General features: G+C 40.1%; 2 protein-coding genes and 1 long non-coding RNA gene across 3 annotated transcripts; all 3 read right to left on the reverse strand.

Moving 5' to 3' along the window:
* Positions 1-538: 538 nt before the first annotated feature.
* Positions 539-4,878, reverse strand: LOC112566305 (acid-sensing ion channel 1A-like). The gene is made up of 9 exons (XM_025242393.1): positions 4,689-4,878; positions 4,389-4,471; positions 3,813-3,896; positions 2,962-3,128; positions 2,284-2,381; positions 1,615-1,775; positions 1,334-1,446; positions 997-1,126; positions 539-565 (listed from the first exon to the last, which is right to left on the reverse strand). Exons 1-7 carry the CDS (start codon positions 4,705-4,707, stop codon positions 1,375-1,377), a joined length of 684 nt encoding a protein of 227 aa, XP_025098178.1. The 5' UTR covers positions 4,708-4,878; the 3' UTR covers positions 539-565; positions 997-1,126; positions 1,334-1,374.
* A 2,081-nt stretch (positions 4,879-6,959) lies between these two features.
* Positions 6,960-11,838, reverse strand: LOC112566552 (A disintegrin and metalloproteinase with thrombospondin motifs 3-like). The gene is made up of 11 exons (XM_025242780.1): positions 11,660-11,838; positions 11,393-11,453; positions 10,887-11,031; positions 10,477-10,637; positions 10,122-10,248; positions 9,639-9,728; positions 9,093-9,262; positions 8,813-8,879; positions 8,508-8,579; positions 7,942-8,187; positions 6,960-7,725 (listed from the first exon to the last, which is right to left on the reverse strand). The coding sequence occupies exons 1-11, from the start codon at positions 11,815-11,817 to the stop codon at positions 7,451-7,453; spliced, it is 1,572 nt and encodes a 523-aa protein (XP_025098565.1). The 5' UTR covers positions 11,818-11,838; the 3' UTR covers positions 6,960-7,450.
* Positions 11,839-12,233: 395 nt separating this feature from the next.
* Positions 12,234-13,745, reverse strand: LOC112565506. The gene is made up of 4 exons (XR_003099426.1): positions 13,640-13,745; positions 13,208-13,284; positions 12,636-12,715; positions 12,234-12,342 (listed from the first exon to the last, which is right to left on the reverse strand). It is a non-coding gene; the product is annotated as an uncharacterized LOC112565506 (long non-coding RNA).
* Positions 13,746-19,512: the final 5,767 nt, after the last annotated feature.

Below are 19,512 nucleotides of genomic sequence, written 5' to 3' on the forward strand. Positions count from 1 at the left end.
GCACGCTGATGTACTTTAGATAGCAGAAAATAGTATTAAATATTCATCTAGACTAGGTTCAAATATTGCAAGTCAGTAATCTCGTAGACAAATTCTCTCTATATATATATTAATTTTATTAATTTGCTAATTATGCAATTCCTATCTGACAGCGCGTAATAAAGTCGCCTGATAGCTTATGTCTAACAGCTTATAGCTCGCTAACGAAAACTTTCATTTATATGTCAAATTGTGACCTGCATGGTTGACGACAGAGGACCTTGCATCCCAAACGTCCGCGAAAGTAATCACGGGATACTACGTCGAAACAGCGCTCTACAAAGCAGCAATTACAACATGTGGTGTAGTGAAGAAAACTGTCCTTTATAAGGATAACATAACAAATAATGTGTACAAAAAATATATTATATATCATGCATGCATTCTGCCGAACTAGTGTTAACAGCACATGATAAATACATAAACACAATATCTATTGTCTATACTCACAAACATCCGTCCAGCACACACTTGTGACAAGGCAAGGCGAAGGGAGGTATTCCTAACATGGTTAATGCGGTTAAGTCTGCAATAAATATTGTTTAACATCGATTTCAGGAATTTTTTATTGAGATTTTAGACAACGATAACAAATTAGAATTTGAGAAAATACGTTTATTTAGATGGTTGTGAACATTTAAGTGTATTACAGAGGTTTGAAGTGTGCAGTGAATACTGGTTTAAAATGTAACAGGTTAATTACAGTGTTCGTCTTGAGTGCTTCATTCTTCGTTCTTCTCTGTCTTTATCTGTGATCATTCCACAGACTAATCACATGCGCAAACGCATGGTTTATATTCTTACTGATCCGGTAAATGTCATCTAACTGATATATGTAGACAAAAATACAATTGCTGTTAACGCATAAAAGGTTATATGTGAAATATCATTAGCAGTCGGCGACTATTTTTCGTTGCGTATTAAACTTACAAGTGTAAAGTTGTGTTTGTAACTTACTTTGCTCAATATCAGAACTGTTACAAGTTGTCATGATGCTGCCGTCTGGGTTATGAGAACACGGGTACTCGCTGTTGCAGCAACCGCACCTCTCGGCCAAACTGTTCTGGTAACAAGTCCTGTAACATGCCTGTTGACAAACTTCACTTAAACACAGTCTGAATGGTGTGTAGTACAGATGCTCACACAATGCAGCCACAAAAATAGAGAACTGCCTTATGTGTCTTGTTGAAATAACGACAGAGAGGTAAGAAGATAAAGGGTTAGAACGAAAGACACTGGTCACACCCAGTTACATGCGATAGATCGTCAGAAAAAGAAAATAAAAATGACCTACCTTCTCAGTGTATCCCACATTGTACAGCTTCGCATACATATTCAACTCTGTATCCTCGTTTTCGTCAAATGTTTGGCAACACCCATACGGTTTGGGGTTCTCTTTATTTCCACCTGAGGAATATTTTAAAGTAGGTGACAGTCTCGTTGTCTCGGAATCAAGGTAAAAAAATTGTTTGTCTCCCTCGCTGCCCAGCAACCAAATGGGTACAGGACTTCGGTCACATTTTTTATTAGTAAGTAGGATTCTACTTTCTCAATCTTTCATTTGTGTACTCTTACCTTGCTCAGAGCAATATGAGTGGAAAATCCAGGGGCAACGACAACGCCTTCATCGTCAGGAAACGGCATCTCCTGAGGCGAATGCACAACTACCTTGAAACCAGTCGTCATCGACATACGCAGGTACTCGTCTTCTTCAACGTGCAGCTTCAGCTCAAGTCCTCACACAAGAAAAATAAATTGTGAGTCCAAAGCTTTTGAGTGAGAGCTGATTAAGTAAAATCATCATCGTCATCGTCGTCGTCAATGATGATTTGTGATGATACACGAGAGGCTATAAAGATTAAGTACCAAAGATCGTCTTTATGAAGCATATTGACCCAGTCTGTGACTCTGCCCAAGCTTGATAATCGACTATTCACAGATAGCGGCTAATTCAGGGTATTCAGAGAGGTGGTTTACCCATAGATAAAATTCTGATGTCCATAAAAATGAGTCTGAGCAATGAAAGCTGAAGGGAAGCAAAATCACAAACATCCCCCTGTTGACAAGGACCACATGCAGAAAAAGAACAGCGTGTCTGAGATGAGATCTGAACCCAGGGCAGCCAATCTTTTCTTTAAGGGTATAAGTGCTCTGACCTTAAACTTGTTCTAGTGTCCACAAAAAAGTGTGCATATTTGTGTCATTTGCATAAACCTAAACAATACCAGTTTGACAATATCTCACCATGTTCAGGTCCCGTCATCGACACGTTAGGTATCCGGCGATCCTTGTTAATCGTGTAGCAGTTACCCAGTTTTTGGGAGTAAAATTTAGTAAAAAAACTGTAAAGAAGACAAAGAAAACATATTACGTTGTATATTTAATCTTTCTTAATATTTTATCCTTAAAATATAACATTATTGTAGTAATTAACTACATTCTTTCATACTATGGAAACAAAATGTCAAAATCCGGACCATTGTAACTTAACAGATTCCAGCAAAAAAGATAGACAAGAGAAATTGCAGTGAATTCGTGTCGGGATTGTTAATAAAAGTGTATTTAATGTCAGTCATAATGATGAAAACCTACCAAACTTTATGAACGCCACTTCTATGGATGTTTTAAATTCATTTTGTTCTGCGTTTTCTTTATTATTACACATTTGATTGAATGACTGCATAATCAAAGGAGCAGATTTGACATTCAGATTGAGGGGTTCGTTCCTGGAATCTACACAACCTTTGTTTTCTTGAAGTGCAAATTAAATGTTGTTTATCTTTACGCGATGTTACTGAAACAATACAATTTTCACTGTCGACATCGTCATCACCACTATTAGCCACTCCTAACCACTCACTCCCTTTTCATGTAAGATTGCTACAATATGTGAAACAAGTTTAAAGCTGACTGCTCACTTACTTCTTATTGCACTCAAGTTCCGGATATTTACAGGATACCAGCATATCCTCCAGCTGATGTCCTAAGTCGTATCGCTGACTGTACTCGATGGAGGACATGTAGTTCCGGAAGAATTCGAATTCTTCATCCTTGCGTTTGAACGTCGGATTCACTGAGGGGTGTCGTCTCTACAAACACGTAGTAGCATCTGAGTAGCATCTGATCTCAGTATAGAGTATAGAGCTGCGGGATTAGACAGGCAGAGAGGCAGACAGGCAGAGCAGGCAGGCAGACAGGCAAAGAGCCAGGCAGAGGCAGGCAGGCAGATGGTGCATTTAAAGATTGTTAAACCGGACAAAATGTACGAATGCTTATATACGTTGTTATTTATATTAGAGATCGTTCTAAAAGAGAAAAGATTAAAAGTAGACTTTGTAACATGTATTGCCTCTCAGTTATTACAAACCGAAATAAGCGATTCTCACTTTAGTTAGCCTCGTGCTTCTTCGGAAATAGTGAGCGTGTGAACTTCCCTTCGTGCTTGAATGCAACTATTACTTATTGCTGTGCTGCGGACGTTTCTCACACTTTTATTCCTTACTCAATCCATGATTTAACTTTACAATCTTTGTTTTAAACAGTTAAACTTCAACAACGGCAGCAACTACTATTGCACTATACTTTCACCATTGTGTTGCCATAATGCAGTCCAATGGAAGGACTTTCAGTGCGCGTCGCATGTAGATGATGTGATAATCAAAATATTATGATAGCACTATGAAGATGTTAATTAATAGCACATTATGTGTCGATATTAATTTAAAGAACATTAAAAAACGAGACTCGCAAAAGGGTGCTCCTCTCATATCGACCTGCAGAAAAGCATCCTTTTCAAACTTTGAGTTGCGCAGTATGTTCATGTTGCAGATACTAACAGCAGGAAACTCCACAGCATCCTGAACACACACACAAACGACTGCATTAGTTTTACAACACACACACACACACACACACACACACACACACACACACACACACACACGCACGCACACACGCACACACGCACAGGCACACACACACTCTTATCATCTTTGACATACAGCAATATCAGATACATCCTCTCAAATAAATACAGGAGATAGCAAACACACACTTATACTGACAAATCAATGTGCGCAAGTAATAATAAAAAAAATAATATTTTGAAAACTCGTAGAATTCACATATAACTACATACACAAAAACTTACACGCACCATATATACAGGAACTCTTTTGGAAAGAAAACACAGATATACATACATGATGTCACACATACTGGCGTGACATGACAGCTTTTTTTTTTTTTGAGAGAGAGAGAGAGAGAGAGATCACACACATAATTTTCTAGTCAAATAGCTCAATCATTCTCTAAAGCTAAATGTTGTATGATGGGCGTCCATAACTCACCTCGTACTGGTAGGACACCGTCGTGGAGAGAGGGTTCTTCCAAAACTGTATGATCATCTCACAAGCGTTATGCGATGCGAACCCTGCACACGCCAACAACTACATGTGTACAGAATCATGAACGTGTTACCTGATCACCAACAGCTACAGACTAAAAAACAAAACAAAAGCAAAACCAAAATAAACACCAACAACTCTGATAACACGTTTATCTACGGCATTCAAAAACATTGTGAGGTCCCCACAAATGGATATGTACAGCAGTCAGGGCCGGTCAGAACACCGAGATGGGATGCTTACCTACTGCACTCAGGATCATCGCCGCCCACAGCAGACGAATGAGTAGATGATGGTCACTGGAGCCACCCGACGTACCCCGTGCATCGACGTCTGCTCCGCGAAGCCTTTGAGTAGCGTCTTCACGTCGTGTATGTCCGGCTCCTGTCTCTCCATCTTTTGCTTGCTGTCCATTCTACACATGACACAACTGTTGTAGTAAGTGTTTCAAAGTGACCTCAGAAAATGCTGATATAAAATTTCTACTGAGAGAAAATGATTTACCAACTGTTTAAACACCTTTACATTTCTCTAAAAAAATCTCTTTTGGATGGTTGGTGAAGAATGTGATAGCTGTGGACAAATACTTGTCCACATTTTTACTAAAGAGAAACGTTTCTGGAACAAACAAGAGCCAAATAAACACTGAACTGTAAAAAATGTAGTCACAGAATGCTTGGTACTGACGTTTCGTGTAGGGGACCACTGGGCTGTGGGGAGCCCGACATAGAGAAGTACCCAACCTTCAGCTTCTGCCACAGTCTCTTCATTGATGGGCGAGTGCTGGCAGAATGAACCTCAACCCTGTCTGCACGCAGTCCATCCTCTCATGATATGATACACTCACACATTAAAGCACTTTGAAGGCACAGCTAACTAGTCAGTAAACAGAACTCTTAGCGATCGACATCACAAAATTAAATCAAATTTATTTCTCCTATCCCTTCTCTCTCTCTCTACCCCCTCTCTTATCATCCTGAGCATGTGAAGCGCTGAAATGTTTGTGGATGGGAGGTTTGAGGTCAGACGAGTCAGAGTGGTTGTGGCACAGGTGCGATTTCTCATTTTTCATTTTAGAGAACACCATAGACCGGTAGAGAACAACACAGACGAACACGTCATGTTGAGGGGAACCTTTCCCTGGCGTCATCCCCCCCTCCCCAAAACACGTGACACGAAGAGCGTTGTGGGGATTCTACATCCCGCTGCTGTCTTCTTAATTGTCTGACGCACCGGTGTGACGTACACAGGTGAAACCGGAAGCGAACAGTTAACGAGCTCTGAGTGAGAGCAGATACTAATCTCCCGTCCTCCAAGCATGCAGGTCGCCAGTTCATAGTGATTTCATGCTGCTCATAGGAAGCTTTACAGACCAGTGGCAAAGAAAGACTGTGGTACCTGTGTTTGCCTCCCTGTCAACATCATCGACAGTGTCAGCGTGATGTGCGAGTTTAATATCATCTCCAAACCATATCGCAGCAGCTCCAACGGCTGAGGTCAGCATGCGGGACGTGAACTTCTACCGGTAAAGCCAATTTCTGGAACCAGGATGACGTGGAGAATATCTGGATTCTTGAACGTTATTCTTTTTTTGTAAAAAATATTGTTTTATTTAAGCATTCTTCAACAACGGTGACAGCGCCACCGACAGAGGAATGCCAGACATGTTGGAGGTTTTCTCGTGCAACGCATGTTTTTTTGTGTGTGTGTTTTTTTTTTGTTTTTTTTTTGAGGCCTGTCCATCAAATCGTTTGTCCACGATTAATGAGAGGATAGAGACTGATGGCAAGTGAGTTTGGTGTTTGCAGACGGCTTGAGCGGCTTCAAACCATTTTACCTCATCATATAGATGTTCATAGTACCTGAAAGACTTTGCTAAAATTTTCTATTTATGGTAATTTGTTCTTTGAAATGATATCGAAGAGTTTTATTTAAATGAGATATTGTTATTGACCTTAAAGTTCATCATTTACAGAAATAAAAGACTTGGGAAGGAGAGTTTAAACGCTCGGTATTTATCATTACTGTACAGAGCTCCTTTTCTGGAATTCCTTTCCTTACACTATGGGCTGGTCTGTGGTGAGTAAGTGCGTGTTAGTAATAAAGTCCAGCTTTTACAAATGTCCTTAGAACACATAACAATTTATTTGCTGTGAAGCGGAATTTTAGAAAACACTCATTGAAAAGAAGATGCTCTTGCTGCTGTACAACCATGTGGGTCACTAACACATTCACTTTTTGCACATACATAATATCCATCTAGCTGTACAGGTCGACAAAGTGGTCTCTACCAACAGGTGAAAACATTGAGAACAGTGAGAACCCCTCTGATCGTGTCGAAGCTGTAGAGAACAATTCCTATCACATCACGTGACAGTCTCACTACCTCGCCCCTCCCTTCCTCCCTGTGCGGTAGAGCCAGTGATTATTCTCCCCCATGATTTGACGATTCTGTGAACTATTCAAAGTAGCTACATTTCCAAAATGCAACATATGATTCCATTAATCTTTATTTTGAGCACAAATAGAATATACTTGACAATATACAGACTAATACACAGTGAAGAAATCGCTAAATGACAAGAAATTCAAGCTTTGAGGTAGAAAAAACTACATGAAAACAGATCAAAACAAAACATAAAAAGTAAAATAAACTGCCTATTTATGAATTTCTTAATGAAATATTTAAGATTTATCGGTCTTATGCACATTATTTTTCCGATTACGACAAAGTGTTAATGATGGGGTAGGAAAGTACAGTACCCAGTGAATGAACACTCTTTTGTCTTTTGTCTTTTCCCATTTTATGTCTGAGAAAATTACTTTTCCTCTGATTCTTAAACGTATTTTTTTGCCGATTCTACCAAAAAAGATGACCAAACTTTCAAGAGATTATAGAACAGATGTTTATCAATACTATTATTTTTACGAGTTAATGTGTTTACTAGACTTGAATGATAAACGCACGGCCTGTCCTCAAGACAAATACATGTTTTGTCTCCGCATTAACTTTCATTTCCAGACATTTTAATGACAACAAAACCCAAGAAAGACATACAGCAAAAGAAAAGATTCGTCCATACAAAGACGCCGTCGCGTCCACTTGACTTTCGAGAACCTTCTGATTTCTGGATTTTCTTTGCTTCGTCGTTCACTGTGATATTCGATGCTTGTGGATCTCGAGATGATCTGGTGTTGTCTGACACAGGCTCGATTTCGGACATCCAGCCACCACGATAATGCGTCGATGAATGTTCGGTATTAAGACCCTCAATGCAATCTGAAAGAAAGGATGAAATAAAAAGAAACATTTTTGTGAAAGATGTCAAAGTAGTTCTCACCCTCCCCTCATACCTTTCTGGTCAGTCATCTCTGTAAATAAACATTGTCACTGAGACTGTTCCCAACTACAGGACCCAGCAAACATTTATGGTGCATAACTACCTCTAGGGTAACTATTCCTACTTCATGACAGTATCTCCAGAAAGGAACTTACCACTACAGTCCTTGCCGTGACATCCGACGGGGCAGGAACACGAGCAGTTTGAGTTGTTGTACACACCACCATTGTAGCAGACCTTCACGACACATTCCCTGCAGTCAGGGCCCCGTCGGCCCTCCACACATCTTTCACAGAAGCGGCCTTGAGCGAACTCACTGCACGTGCAGCGCGAGCATCGTCTGTCGTGGGCCTGGCCGCCATTGTGGCACAGGAGGGAGCACGTGTCGGTACACCTTGCACCTGCGACATGAATATTCACTCACAGAAGACTGATATCCAGGACTTTAACCAGATTCATTTTAGTGTCAGGAAAAAACAGAAAAATGTTTATTTAAGACCAGGATGAAGCGTTTAGTCATCGAAGCCACCGATCTGTGGTGGGTAGATATTGCACCTTCCTGCGTGTACTACTTTTGTTTAGAAAATTAATGTCTTTAAGTACATCTAGTGATGACTTTTTACATGACACCCTGTAGGATAATTATGGAATCGTTAGATAATAAATCATAATTTTATTAACTTTAAATAATTAACCACAAATATGTAATTATGAAACTAACCATAAAAATTTGTTTTACACAGACAGCCGCCAAGCCACGGGGTTCCTCCATTGCTACACTTGACAACCGGCACTGAAACGACAGTTAGTTCAACATATAAGCACACACGTATACATACACACAGACAGGCAAACTTTTCAGTTTTAACATTCTTCGCTGATTCACAAATCTGATTTCTTCAACGACTATAGAATGGATCTTCATTTAACGCACCGTCTTTGTTGTTATGCCAGAGATAAAGCACGTATGACCATTAAATGTGTTGTAAAAACAAACTCAAACGATGTAAAAACAAACCTACTCACTCGAGATTGGACTGTCAAACCGCCAGGTTACAGTCTGAGTGATGTTCTTACTTCCACTATTGTACAGCTAAAATGAAAAGTAATGCAAAACATTTTAAAATTGACTTAACTGTGGGATAGATAAAGGAGTATGCAATACACAATAAAATTGTTCTCGATTCCAACATTCCAAATTCATGAACTATTCACGCTAAGACCTAAAACACGAACGACAAACAAAGGAAGTAAGAGAATCCTACTCGCAAACACAAAGAATGTTCCAAGTGAACTTGAACCTGACCCTCAGCATCACTGGCTGTGTCAACATCCCGGTGGCGGAGAGGAGCTGAGCTCGATGGACGTATGTCCAGTAGGCGCCGGCGAAGTGCCGAGGGTTGTGGCTGTTGTCCACCACACGCCTCCTGGGGTCGCTGTGCTTGATCACTGGCTGCTCGTCTTTGGTGTACAGCTCTACAACATGGAGACGATAATCCACTTCAGAAATGTTTAACAGAACTCGAAGTTATATGATAACCAGGTCTTATCGTGCACGTCAGTCCAAAAACAAACAAAACCATTCCATTCATGCATTCAACGTGAACCCTGAAGTATTAAAAAAAAGTGAAAACATGTTAACTGTTCTCTTTTCTCTTCCCGTCCATCTCTAATTGCCCTTGTGGATGAATAAAGTTGTATTGAATTGAATTGAATCTCATGTTTATCCCATTTTTCTTCATTCATTGGTTCTTGTCATATTTTTCAAGATTTTTGCAATAAATTTGTTGTGCTCTTTTTTGTAAAGCAAATAACTTAGAACTCTTCTGTTCACGATTATAAAGCGATTTACCAGTTGCCAGGCAGGCATGATCGTTGTAATCAAAAACAATTAAGATATCCTTGGTTCCAGCTGCCAGGTTAAAGATCTTCACCCTCTTACCTGAAAGACAAGTCCATGAAGCTCATTTTTTGAAACATTTCGTTTATATTGTAAGCATTAATAGACTACAGAACAATCCATTTGAAGAACAAGGGAAAGACTTTCTCAATAAGCGTGAATAGAAACAATTTTTTTTTTCTCGTGTCCGTTTGTAGACTGAACTTTGTTTACTTGCAGCATATTAAGGTGTCTTTACAAGTACAATGGAATTATTGACCACTTTAGCATCTTTTATAGTCTTACCAAAGTAATACTTAAGTGTGTAAAAATACATATTGAAAAAGAAGCTTTCAACGCGTACTAAATAAAATGAGTGTTTAAAGTGTCCACATTGTCTTTATTCTCGTCCTACCCACATCACATCCACACTTTCATCCTGCTGATTGAAGTTACCTGCAGGCACTGGAGCGTTCATGATTCCATAAGCGCACGAAGAGTTATCTCCGCCGCAAACACCGCACACATCTTTGACGACAGCATCGCCACTTCCGTCCACGGACCGGTTATTACAGCCAAAACCCTTTGTTTAGAGAAATAGCAAAAAATCTTGTCTATTCATGGAAAGGAATATCTCAAAGAAATGAAACCAACCCAAATCTTTATACTTATCCAAGTACTTGAGTTAGAAGAACGATGTAGTAGGGTCACCTCACACTCTGGACGAATGGAGACAACCAGCAATGACAAGAACATCTGAAGACTTAAGGAACAATCAGAAAAAAAGAAGTAATCATAAAAGACAACCTACTGTGCACAAGCCGCGCATACACCTGTGTTGTACACCTCGCAGGTAATAATCCAGGCCCTTGGTACCGCAAGGGGCGCCATCTGGCTGAAAGGCCATGACGACAGTAGAGACTGAGAATGGCGAGGACGACTCCCTGCATCCAACTGCACAGTTACTGGCCGCTGTGCACATATTTTTGTACTTGAATACATGTATCTTTTTACTACATGAAAATTAAGACATCCCTTAAAATTTTGCTCTTTTGGAGCCAAAAATTAATACTCGGTCTTGTTTTGGGGAAACACGGTAAAACTGTTTGTGTTTTTCCCATTCTGGGAGAAAAGATCCATAGTGATGAGATGGTTACAGGGCAGTGGACCTGCACCTAGTCTAAAGGTCGGGCAGATAATCGGCAGAAAAACTTCTGGTACCGTCGGCATTGTCGTGGATGTTGTCCCCCCTGATGGCAAACTTGTCCTTGTTGAGGACGCGGCGCCTGAGGAGCTGGCTGCACGTGTAGGTGGCGCGATCCTGCTTCAGCTCAGTGTCGCTCTTCACCTGATCCCCTGGACAGGGCTAAGAACAAATAAAACCTCGAGATTTTTCTCCCATTCACTTTCATTGTTGCAGCCTTATCATGGATTTCATATTTGAGTGCACTTTTGTGCATGTCTATGTGCATATGTATATATAGATATATACATGTGTTTTGTGTTTTTTTCCTCTTTTTGTTGCTTACTCTCAATTTCTTAACCTGTCGCTCAAATAAATCACCTTTGATAAATAATAGCAGTCTTTACAGTCTTTGTTCTTTAACAGCAAACAAAAAAAATTCAATGTGTGACAATTCCAGCTTACAGCGTTAGTTCCTTTTAAACCACGAAGTCCAGACTAACAAACACAAGTTAATAATCATTAAAGAAAACTTACTATTTACCTCAGTATTGCACAAAATCGCCTTGAACTTTGAACCCTGGCAATAGTTTTCCATTATGGGTCTGCAGAAAAGTAAAGGACAAAATGAAAATTTGTACCTTTGACTGCTCGTTCCTGCTATCGACCCAACAATATACGAGCATGTTGTTGGAACACTTTATATTTATTCACAGACAAGTAGATACACATGATTACTCAGCCTTGAAACACAGAGTAAAATATGCTTTTGTGCTGAAATTATGGTACTGCAACACGGGGAGTATCATACGTGGGTTCGTCACACATTCTAGATGCCAGAAGGAGGCCTGTGCCACAGTCCGAGGAACACGAGTTCGTGAAGCTTGACCACTCGGACCAGCCGCCCTCCCGTCTGTTCCGCAAGTACGGGGCCAGCGAGATGGTGGTTGTCTGGTTCGTGATGTTCATGCATTGGCCAACCCTAAGACACACCTGCACACGCGTTTCCAGAGAAACATGAATATCCGAGAAAACACCTCTGACCATCGTCACACATCGTGTGTCACAGCGGACTGGTCACCTTGGATAGACTGAAGAGCTTAATATGATCACGATATGCATTGACATACTTCTGTACAAAATAAGTTTGTGTAAGCTACCTCCTTCAGAGTAAATATTTATCTGCAAATTACTCTCCATGAAAGATATACCTTAAAATGAAAAAACATTTCCATTAACATTGGTTTAAAAGCATTTGGACATTATGTTATAGGTTTTATTTTGACTTATGAGAGTTATTTTTTGGTAGTGTAGTTTATTTCGTTAAGGAAAAAAATTTCAAAGCCCAAATATCATGTCTTCTCTCTAATACAGACAGAAATTTTACCTGATTTTCCCACAAGGGCGACCCACCGTGGCGTCAGATATGGCGCCCATGAGCCCAAAGTGCTTGTCTGACACGTTGACCACAGCACAGTACACAGCAGGACAGGGCTGGCAGCAACATCAATCGTCAGTTATCAGCTTACAGTTGCAACATGTTTGACTTGTATCAACATCAAACCATTAGTTTCATTAAATACTATCAGGTTGTCTTTGAATCAACTGTGTGCCACACAGAGGACATTTTCTCTCTGAACTTTGATCAGGATTACAGGATACAAATATTTGAATTTTAGCAGAAGTAATATTGCGGGAGATTTTATTTAACAGTATTTTTTATTTCAATGAATCACGCATGTTAACAAGTGTTTCTGAAGACTGGTGATGTCTAGTCCATCACTTACCCCGTCGTGCAGCTGACGAACATTTTCTGAGCCTCTCATGAAAGATGTTTCACATAATTTGTCCAGTCCTAAGGCAAGCACTAGTGAACGGAGAAAATTGAACAGCCATGAAACTGATGTTTCTCTATTAATATCCTATCAAAACAATGCTTTCAAAAAAAAAGCTCAAAGTTCAAGGCTCACTCTTCCGACCTTCACATTTCTACGCAATGAAAATGTATACAGAGACATTAAATAGCAGAAAACGCAAACGCTTTGATTGTGAATTGATTGTGATTGATGAGGAAAAAGGAGAGGGGAAGAGAGTGAGAAGAGAAAAAAAAGGCGATGGTGACAAAACTCATAAAATATCGACAGACCCGACCGACAGCCTGGCAATAAACACACGGGCGTCTTACCGACATTATTGAAGATAATAAGTCTTTTGTAAACAACATAAAACCATATTTACTTGCACATTTCCTCCATTTTATCTTTCAGTCACTCAATAATCGGGAGACAGAGGACTACTTTCAAGAGTCATGACTAAAAGACTTGAGAGTATACATCATAGATAAGAAACCGTTGTTTACCTGGAAAGGTCTTCTTCAGTGCGATGACAGTACCAACCGGAACACTTCTTACATACAGACAGCCAATCTTCGGGTCGCTTAAACGAGATCGCGCATGCAAACAAAAGTAATAACATAAACAAGAGACCAGCAGCAGTGATCAATCATCATCACTCATCTTTGCTCACCATCGCTCATCATTAAAAATTATCACTCACTATCAGTCACAATGAGAAGAACTATAAAGAGACTTACCGTTGCCGCCGTTTTCTCAACACATTTCGACAAAAAAGAAATATTTCATTGATTATAGAATATTCTAGAAATACGAGCTTTATGTTGGAGATAGTGAGAATAGTGCTACACATGAATAGCCTGCCTATACGCAGACGCACAGACAAACACAATCATAGGCAAAAGTCGAAACATGGAGGAGGCTCAGCATATACTCACTAAACTCTTCCTAAAAGAATTCCCTATAGCAAGGCAGGAATATGTTTTGGTTTCCTTTCATAAAGCCACGAATAGGTCCACATGCACTCCAGTCATGACCCAGACCCAGGCTGCAAGGAAGAAAAAAATGAAGTCATTTGACCCTGATTAGAGAAAGGCATCGAGCCTCTCTTATCGTAGGTAGCCTTTCCTTTATTTTGCCATATCATAGAAGCAAATAGGGATTTGAGGTCCTCAACAAAGCACAGACATGTGAAGAAGTAAGATGCACTCACGTGTGGCCAAACTCGTGTGCCTCAAACAGCCAGGTAGGCCGTGTGTTTTTTGAAATAAAACACTTAAAAGCACGACTGCAGACTCCAGACGCAAATGCCACGCCAATGTTCCCTCCAATGTTCCTGTTTAAACAAAATCAAACCAAACTCGACAATTATGTTTACATTAGTCAGTAAAAGCTTAATAGCATTTCATGTGTATGTCTGTATGTAAATGTATCTCTCTATACATAAATATTGTCCTAAATTGTAAATGTATCGAAATATGTATAAATGTTTGTGTATGAACATTTGCTGTGTCAGGGTGGCTCACCAGCAGGAAGGAAGTGAGAGGAATAACAAAGTCACTCACTGTGTCAGGACGGCCACGGAATCGTAGACTTTCATGGCGTCCTCCGGAAAGTCGCTGCACACAGTTCGTGCTCTGGACACCTGCCTTGTGTGGAAATTACTTTGGTTTCGATACCACCACTGCAGGAAAAAAAGTGCATAAAAATCATCAGGTCTTTCAGGGGACGAACATGCGCCATAGTCAAAGGGAGGTAAGCATAAACAAGCCAATTAAGTAAGTCATGACTTACCTCCCCTGCCTTCTAGTTTCGTTTTCAGCAGACAAGTCGCCAAAATTTAATCTTACGAGCTATTTACTGCTAGAGTTACTTTCATATTTTGCATCTTATCATGCACGACTAGAAATTCATCGACTATACTCAGTTATCAGTACCAAGGATCAATTTTGTAGATATAAAAATAAATATTTATATCATTTGCATTGATTTATAATTTCAGAAACTCACTGGATTTTTCCAAAATACAACAATTTTCAGCACCAGATGTTGAATACTACTCCTACAGCTTCAGGGTTTCCGTAGAGAGCCTGCATCTGTGAGCAATTAAATGTTTATTTGCGCTGATGACCATGCACATGATACAGCACAAACAAAATGTGTAATAAAATACTGAGTTGTAAGAACCACACAATGCTAGTCCAGTACAAACACGATTCAGATAACGGAAGAGGCTACTTGTGCACAAAGAGGATGACACTGATACACATTTCTGCTGGTGCTGGTGATCTTGACAAAATTGTTGGTCTAGATGATTATAATAAGCACGATGACAATGAAGGCGATAGCAAGTATAGTAATGTCAGGGTTTATTATGATAGGGATAATTTTATGTAAGCAACCAAAAAAAAAAAAAAAAAAAAAAGCAGAACGAAGGAAGGCGTGGAACGTAGTGTGGAAGGGAGATAAAGGAAAGAAAGGAGAAAAGACAAGAAGGATGATGTATAGAAGAAAAAAAAATAAGAGAGATGGATGTGAAAAGTTGTGCAAGCCAATTTATGTAAGGCATTCAAGGAAAATAACTGGTTCTTAAACGTGAGTAACTCTAACTCTACAAAATTGACTGTGTGATAAGACAGAATGTTTATACTGGCATCAGAAAAAGAGACCAAGTCAACCAACACCCACGAAAGTGACGCAGTACTCACCCCATTGAATTTGACTGCGACGAAGTTGATCACGTCTGTGGTGGAGTTGTACCCGTACACTCGCCGTAAGTGACTGATGTAGTCCTGGTCGAGCAACCACGGCAAACTCCGCTGTCATGGGCCGCCGGCCGTTGTCATCCACTGCAAGATCCCCCACCCCAACACAAAAGGTTAAAAAAAGAAAAGAAAAAAAAAAAAAGAAAAAGGTTTAGACAGAAAAAGTTTGATAATCAGTCCTCCGAACATAAAATCAGACATATTCTTGTGATTTCCTTCTTATACTTTGATGTCAATATTCCCTCGCTGCTCTTGATGCTGAGCTTCTATCGGTAGCCTTCTGTTTTCTTTAATTTCGCTACTAATTACACTTTATTTCTCATAATTATTCACTTCTCTTTGTGAAAGCTAAGGCGCACGCTTGAAGTAAATACTTTCACGGTGTTAGCACCGCAAAGAGCAGATAAGAAATTAGAAGAATACCTTCTTGCTCTTGTTCACCCTTCCATGTCATTTCATCTGAAGTGGTCTTAGAAGACACATTGTCTTCATCGTAGTCCTCAGAGATGGAGTCTGTTTCGAGCGACTGGCTTTGCTTGCTCGGCGCTTGTTTCTGAGCGGAATGTGAACACTGGCGTTCACCCAACCGTCGTCGCTAAAAGACTGGAAACCGATCTTTTTCCAGGCTACCAGGACACGCCCAGTTCCAACTGATCCCAGCTCCTGACTCAGGTGGTGTCTCACTGTCTTTAGGTGAGTCGTGACGGACAGCCAGGTGCTCACCTGTACTTCCAGGGTGCTGAGGTAGAGGGTGTATAACGTACTCGTGGACATCGTCATACGCACCTGCCACCTTGACATCAGTCACAAGAAAAATTTAGTTATTTAGTTACAAGAAAATCGAAAACGTGAATTATTTACAAAAATAAATTTTTATATTACAGAGTCCTTCACAAATGTCTGTTGAGCAGCACCTGAAGGTAGAGAGAGAACATCAAGAGGCAATCGTTTTCTTCTTTACCTTATCAACAATCGTACATGTTTTTGTTATTCTTCGTGTTTTTCTTTTTTTAAGTCGCAGCTAATTATACCTACCGAATGTAACAGGAGCTGAACTTACCAGCAAACCGTCACAGATATGAAGAGAGGCAACTCCACTAGTCTGAAACGTTCCTTTATAGTGACATCCCTTGCTTTCAAGAGGTTGCTTTGCTGACTGTCCTCAAAATGCTCGTCCACGAGGACTTCTTTATGAACCTCGTCCGTTCTTTGCGCACTGACTTCGAAGAACTTTTTGGGAAGAAGTCAATGTGATTGTGAGTCGAAGTTCTTGTCTCCCTTGAAGATAGGTATTCAGAGCCTCTCGCTTCGTGAACCTGAAATTTAAAAGAAAGAATTAGGCTTAGTAATAATTAGTTGGATTTTGCTGTCAAATATTAATTTACAATATTAGTTTATTGAGTTGACTTTTATTAGCAACATGAATTTAAACAAATAGATTAAACATCAAAATATCAAATGTATATTAACTACAAATATCAAAGAAAGAAAAAACCTCGAAATTAAACAAAAATGTGTGCACACGAATCCTTTGATTAAAATTGACGGACTGCAGACTAAGAAAAAAGTTTTTTTTTTTTTTTTTAAGACAATCGACCATACCGTCGAAATGACTTTACACCAGGGGGAGAAAACCTCACTACTGCTGTGTCCACGTAGTCGCTTTCATCTGCAACATCATCAGATAAAACAAACACATGGAGGGTAATAATGTAATGGAAATACCCTCGATCAGTAATTAAGAACTCTTTTAATAAAGCTTTGTTTCTTTTTAGTTTCCAATGGATTTTTTCTCTCTTAAATCGCATGAAATGGTTACTTTAACATTCGGATATCACACTGAGAAAATCGCTATCAGGCCGTTAATTTTACATAAAACTAAACGATCAACATGGATGACCAATGATTAATATTACAACGATTGATGAAATACTCACGCAAAAGCCGGAACTTCTCGAGATACGAAGGACTCATCGTTTCGCCTCCAGACAGAAGGACAATCAAAGTGAAAACCTCGATGAGATGCATCTTTCCTAATTTGACACATAAACAAAGAGTTCACAAAGAGGACGCTGGAGTTAAACAAAAGGCAGTCGTGAAACTAAATGATGAAAGAAGAGAAGAAAACGAGAGAAACGACAACTCGTAGATACCTTTCAATTCCTGTCTTAGTTTACACTCTACTGCTCTCTCACCTGCCAGCAGATCGCAAACTGTGTTCACACACACCTGACTGACCAATAGCTGTGAACAGTCGCTGGTTGCTGATTTCTAGTCACTAGTTCACGTCACCTGGGCTGTAGACATGTCAGTAGTTTCCCCTTTCAGCTATAGTAGTCCTCCCATTGTTTACCGTTAGAAATCTTATTTCCCCTCGTTATGATTTAATAACAACAACAATAATAATTAATAATGATTTGTTTAGCGCATATTCACACTCATAAGGAGCATGCTCTTTGCGCGTACAACAGAGACATGGACAACATGGAAAGCATACGAGGGATGTAAGAACAAACAACAGTAGGAAAGTATCAAAGGAGGACAAGGGGGAGGGTGAAAAGAACTAGCATTTAGTTTCTGCGCCGGCCTTCTATGGCGTCAGCTGTCCGTTAATCAGGGGGCAGACGGGGTGTGCTGCGTGCATCACCCGGGGATCGAGCCAACCAGTCGATGTCCTGCCCCAGACAAAAGGGTTCAAAGGATGAAAATAGGATTTTAAATCATGTGACTGCGCTCACTACAACATACTGTTTCCTCTGATGTGGGAGAATAGCTCCATAAAGAACTATCGCCATCAGAAAGAGGTTATTGCGTGACGTCAGCGTTGTCCTCTTATACGCCTTGATTAATATATTTAAATCCAGCTTTCTCATTGGCTGACTGTAAAATATCTTTCCGTGCATGGTCACCTGTGTACGCTTTATCTCGAAAACAAAAAAGGAGTGAAGGAAATCTTGTACTAAGACTTCTACTACTGTCTTAAGAGGTTGTAGGTTTATTGTTTTAAAATGAAAAGACTGAGGGAATTAGTGATTGGAGGAAAAGGAAACAAAACTGAAATAAAGTGAAAAAAAAAACAAACAAACAAACAAAACAAAAAACAAACAAACAAACAAACAAACAAACAACAAACAACAAAAACCCAAACAAACAAAAAAAAAACCCAAACAAACAAAGTGTGAGAATCAAATGACTGTGTTCCTCGTAGTTCGTGACAGTACATCGATACAGAGACAGAGACAGAGAGGTGCTCTCAGCATCACACTTGCTCAGTCCCCTATCCATTCCACTATCATTTGGCCCTCTAATCGCCACTCTCGTGTTCCGGGCTTAGGTCTGCTTGTTTCCTCTGATAATTAACTAGTTTTCGGAGTAACTTTAATAACTTTAACTGTCCTGTTCAACTGTATTTATCCCACGAGGCTTGGCCATGCATGTGCAGACCGTGTATTTGTTTGTCTTTGTATCCAATTCATTTCTTCAATAATTAACTGCTATGTGTTTTAGCTAAAGCTGGCGTGGCAGCAGAGTCTGAAGCAAATAAAGTTGCGAGTTTGATTTCCACTTTTATTTTTAATCAGATAGATGTTTGCTTTGTTAAACACGGTTTGACTTTTTGTTTTTGTTTTGGAGAGCTTGAGTGTGTCTGAGTGCAAATGTGCGTGAACGCGTGTACGTGTTGTTCATTCGACAACCTGACACGGTGGTAAGGTTTTAGTATTGCAGGTGCAGAAAGCAGCGAAAACGCTCGTTTAGGTGAAGGTTCGGTACTCAGTTTGGGTTGTTCGCGCATGCGTAGACCAGGTCAGTGGCAGAATTTCGTGGGGAAAATAAGGGGATTCCTGGCTGATATGTGCTGCGCGGTGGAAGGAAATAGTGAAGTCAGCCATCATCAGAGCTTGCCAGGCCTTATCACACTTTGTAGCACAGGATGGCGCGCCCTGCATCGCGAGGGTGACCTGTCGCGTCAGGGTCAAGGACTCTGGTGTTGTGACACGTGGTGTACAGCAGGGACACTCGGACATACTCTTCCGGATCCAAGTGGC

Source organism: Pomacea canaliculata, linkage group LG6, assembly GCF_003073045.1.
Source record: "Pomacea canaliculata isolate SZHN2017 linkage group LG6, ASM307304v1, whole genome shotgun sequence".
NCBI lineage: Eukaryota > Metazoa > Mollusca > Gastropoda > Architaenioglossa > Ampullariidae > Pomacea > Pomacea canaliculata.

Excerpts from the sequence above, each read along its gene's own strand:
- LOC112566305 (XM_025242393.1), bottom strand. Across the intron at positions 3,897-4,388 it reads CGGTGTCCTACCAGTACGAG|GATGCTGTGGAGTTTCCTGC; the intron begins GTGAGTTATGGA and ends GTGTGTGTTCAG. Across the intron at positions 1,447-1,614 it reads CTCATATTGCTCTGAGCAAG|GTGGAAATAAAGAGAACCCC; the intron begins GTAAGAGTACAC and ends AATATTCCTCAG.
- LOC112566552 (XM_025242780.1), bottom strand. The coding sequence starts at position 11,817 with ATGAACATCACGAACCAGACAACCACCATCTCGCTGGCCCCGTACTTG. Across the intron at positions 11,454-11,659 it reads AGAATGTGTGACGAACCCAC|ACCCATAATGGAAAACTATT; the intron begins GTATGATACTCC and ends ACTTTTCTGCAG. Across the intron at positions 8,580-8,812 it reads GTTTGACAGTCCAATCTCGA|TGCCGGTTGTCAAGTGTAGC; the intron begins GTGAGTAGGTTT and ends CTGTCGTTTCAG.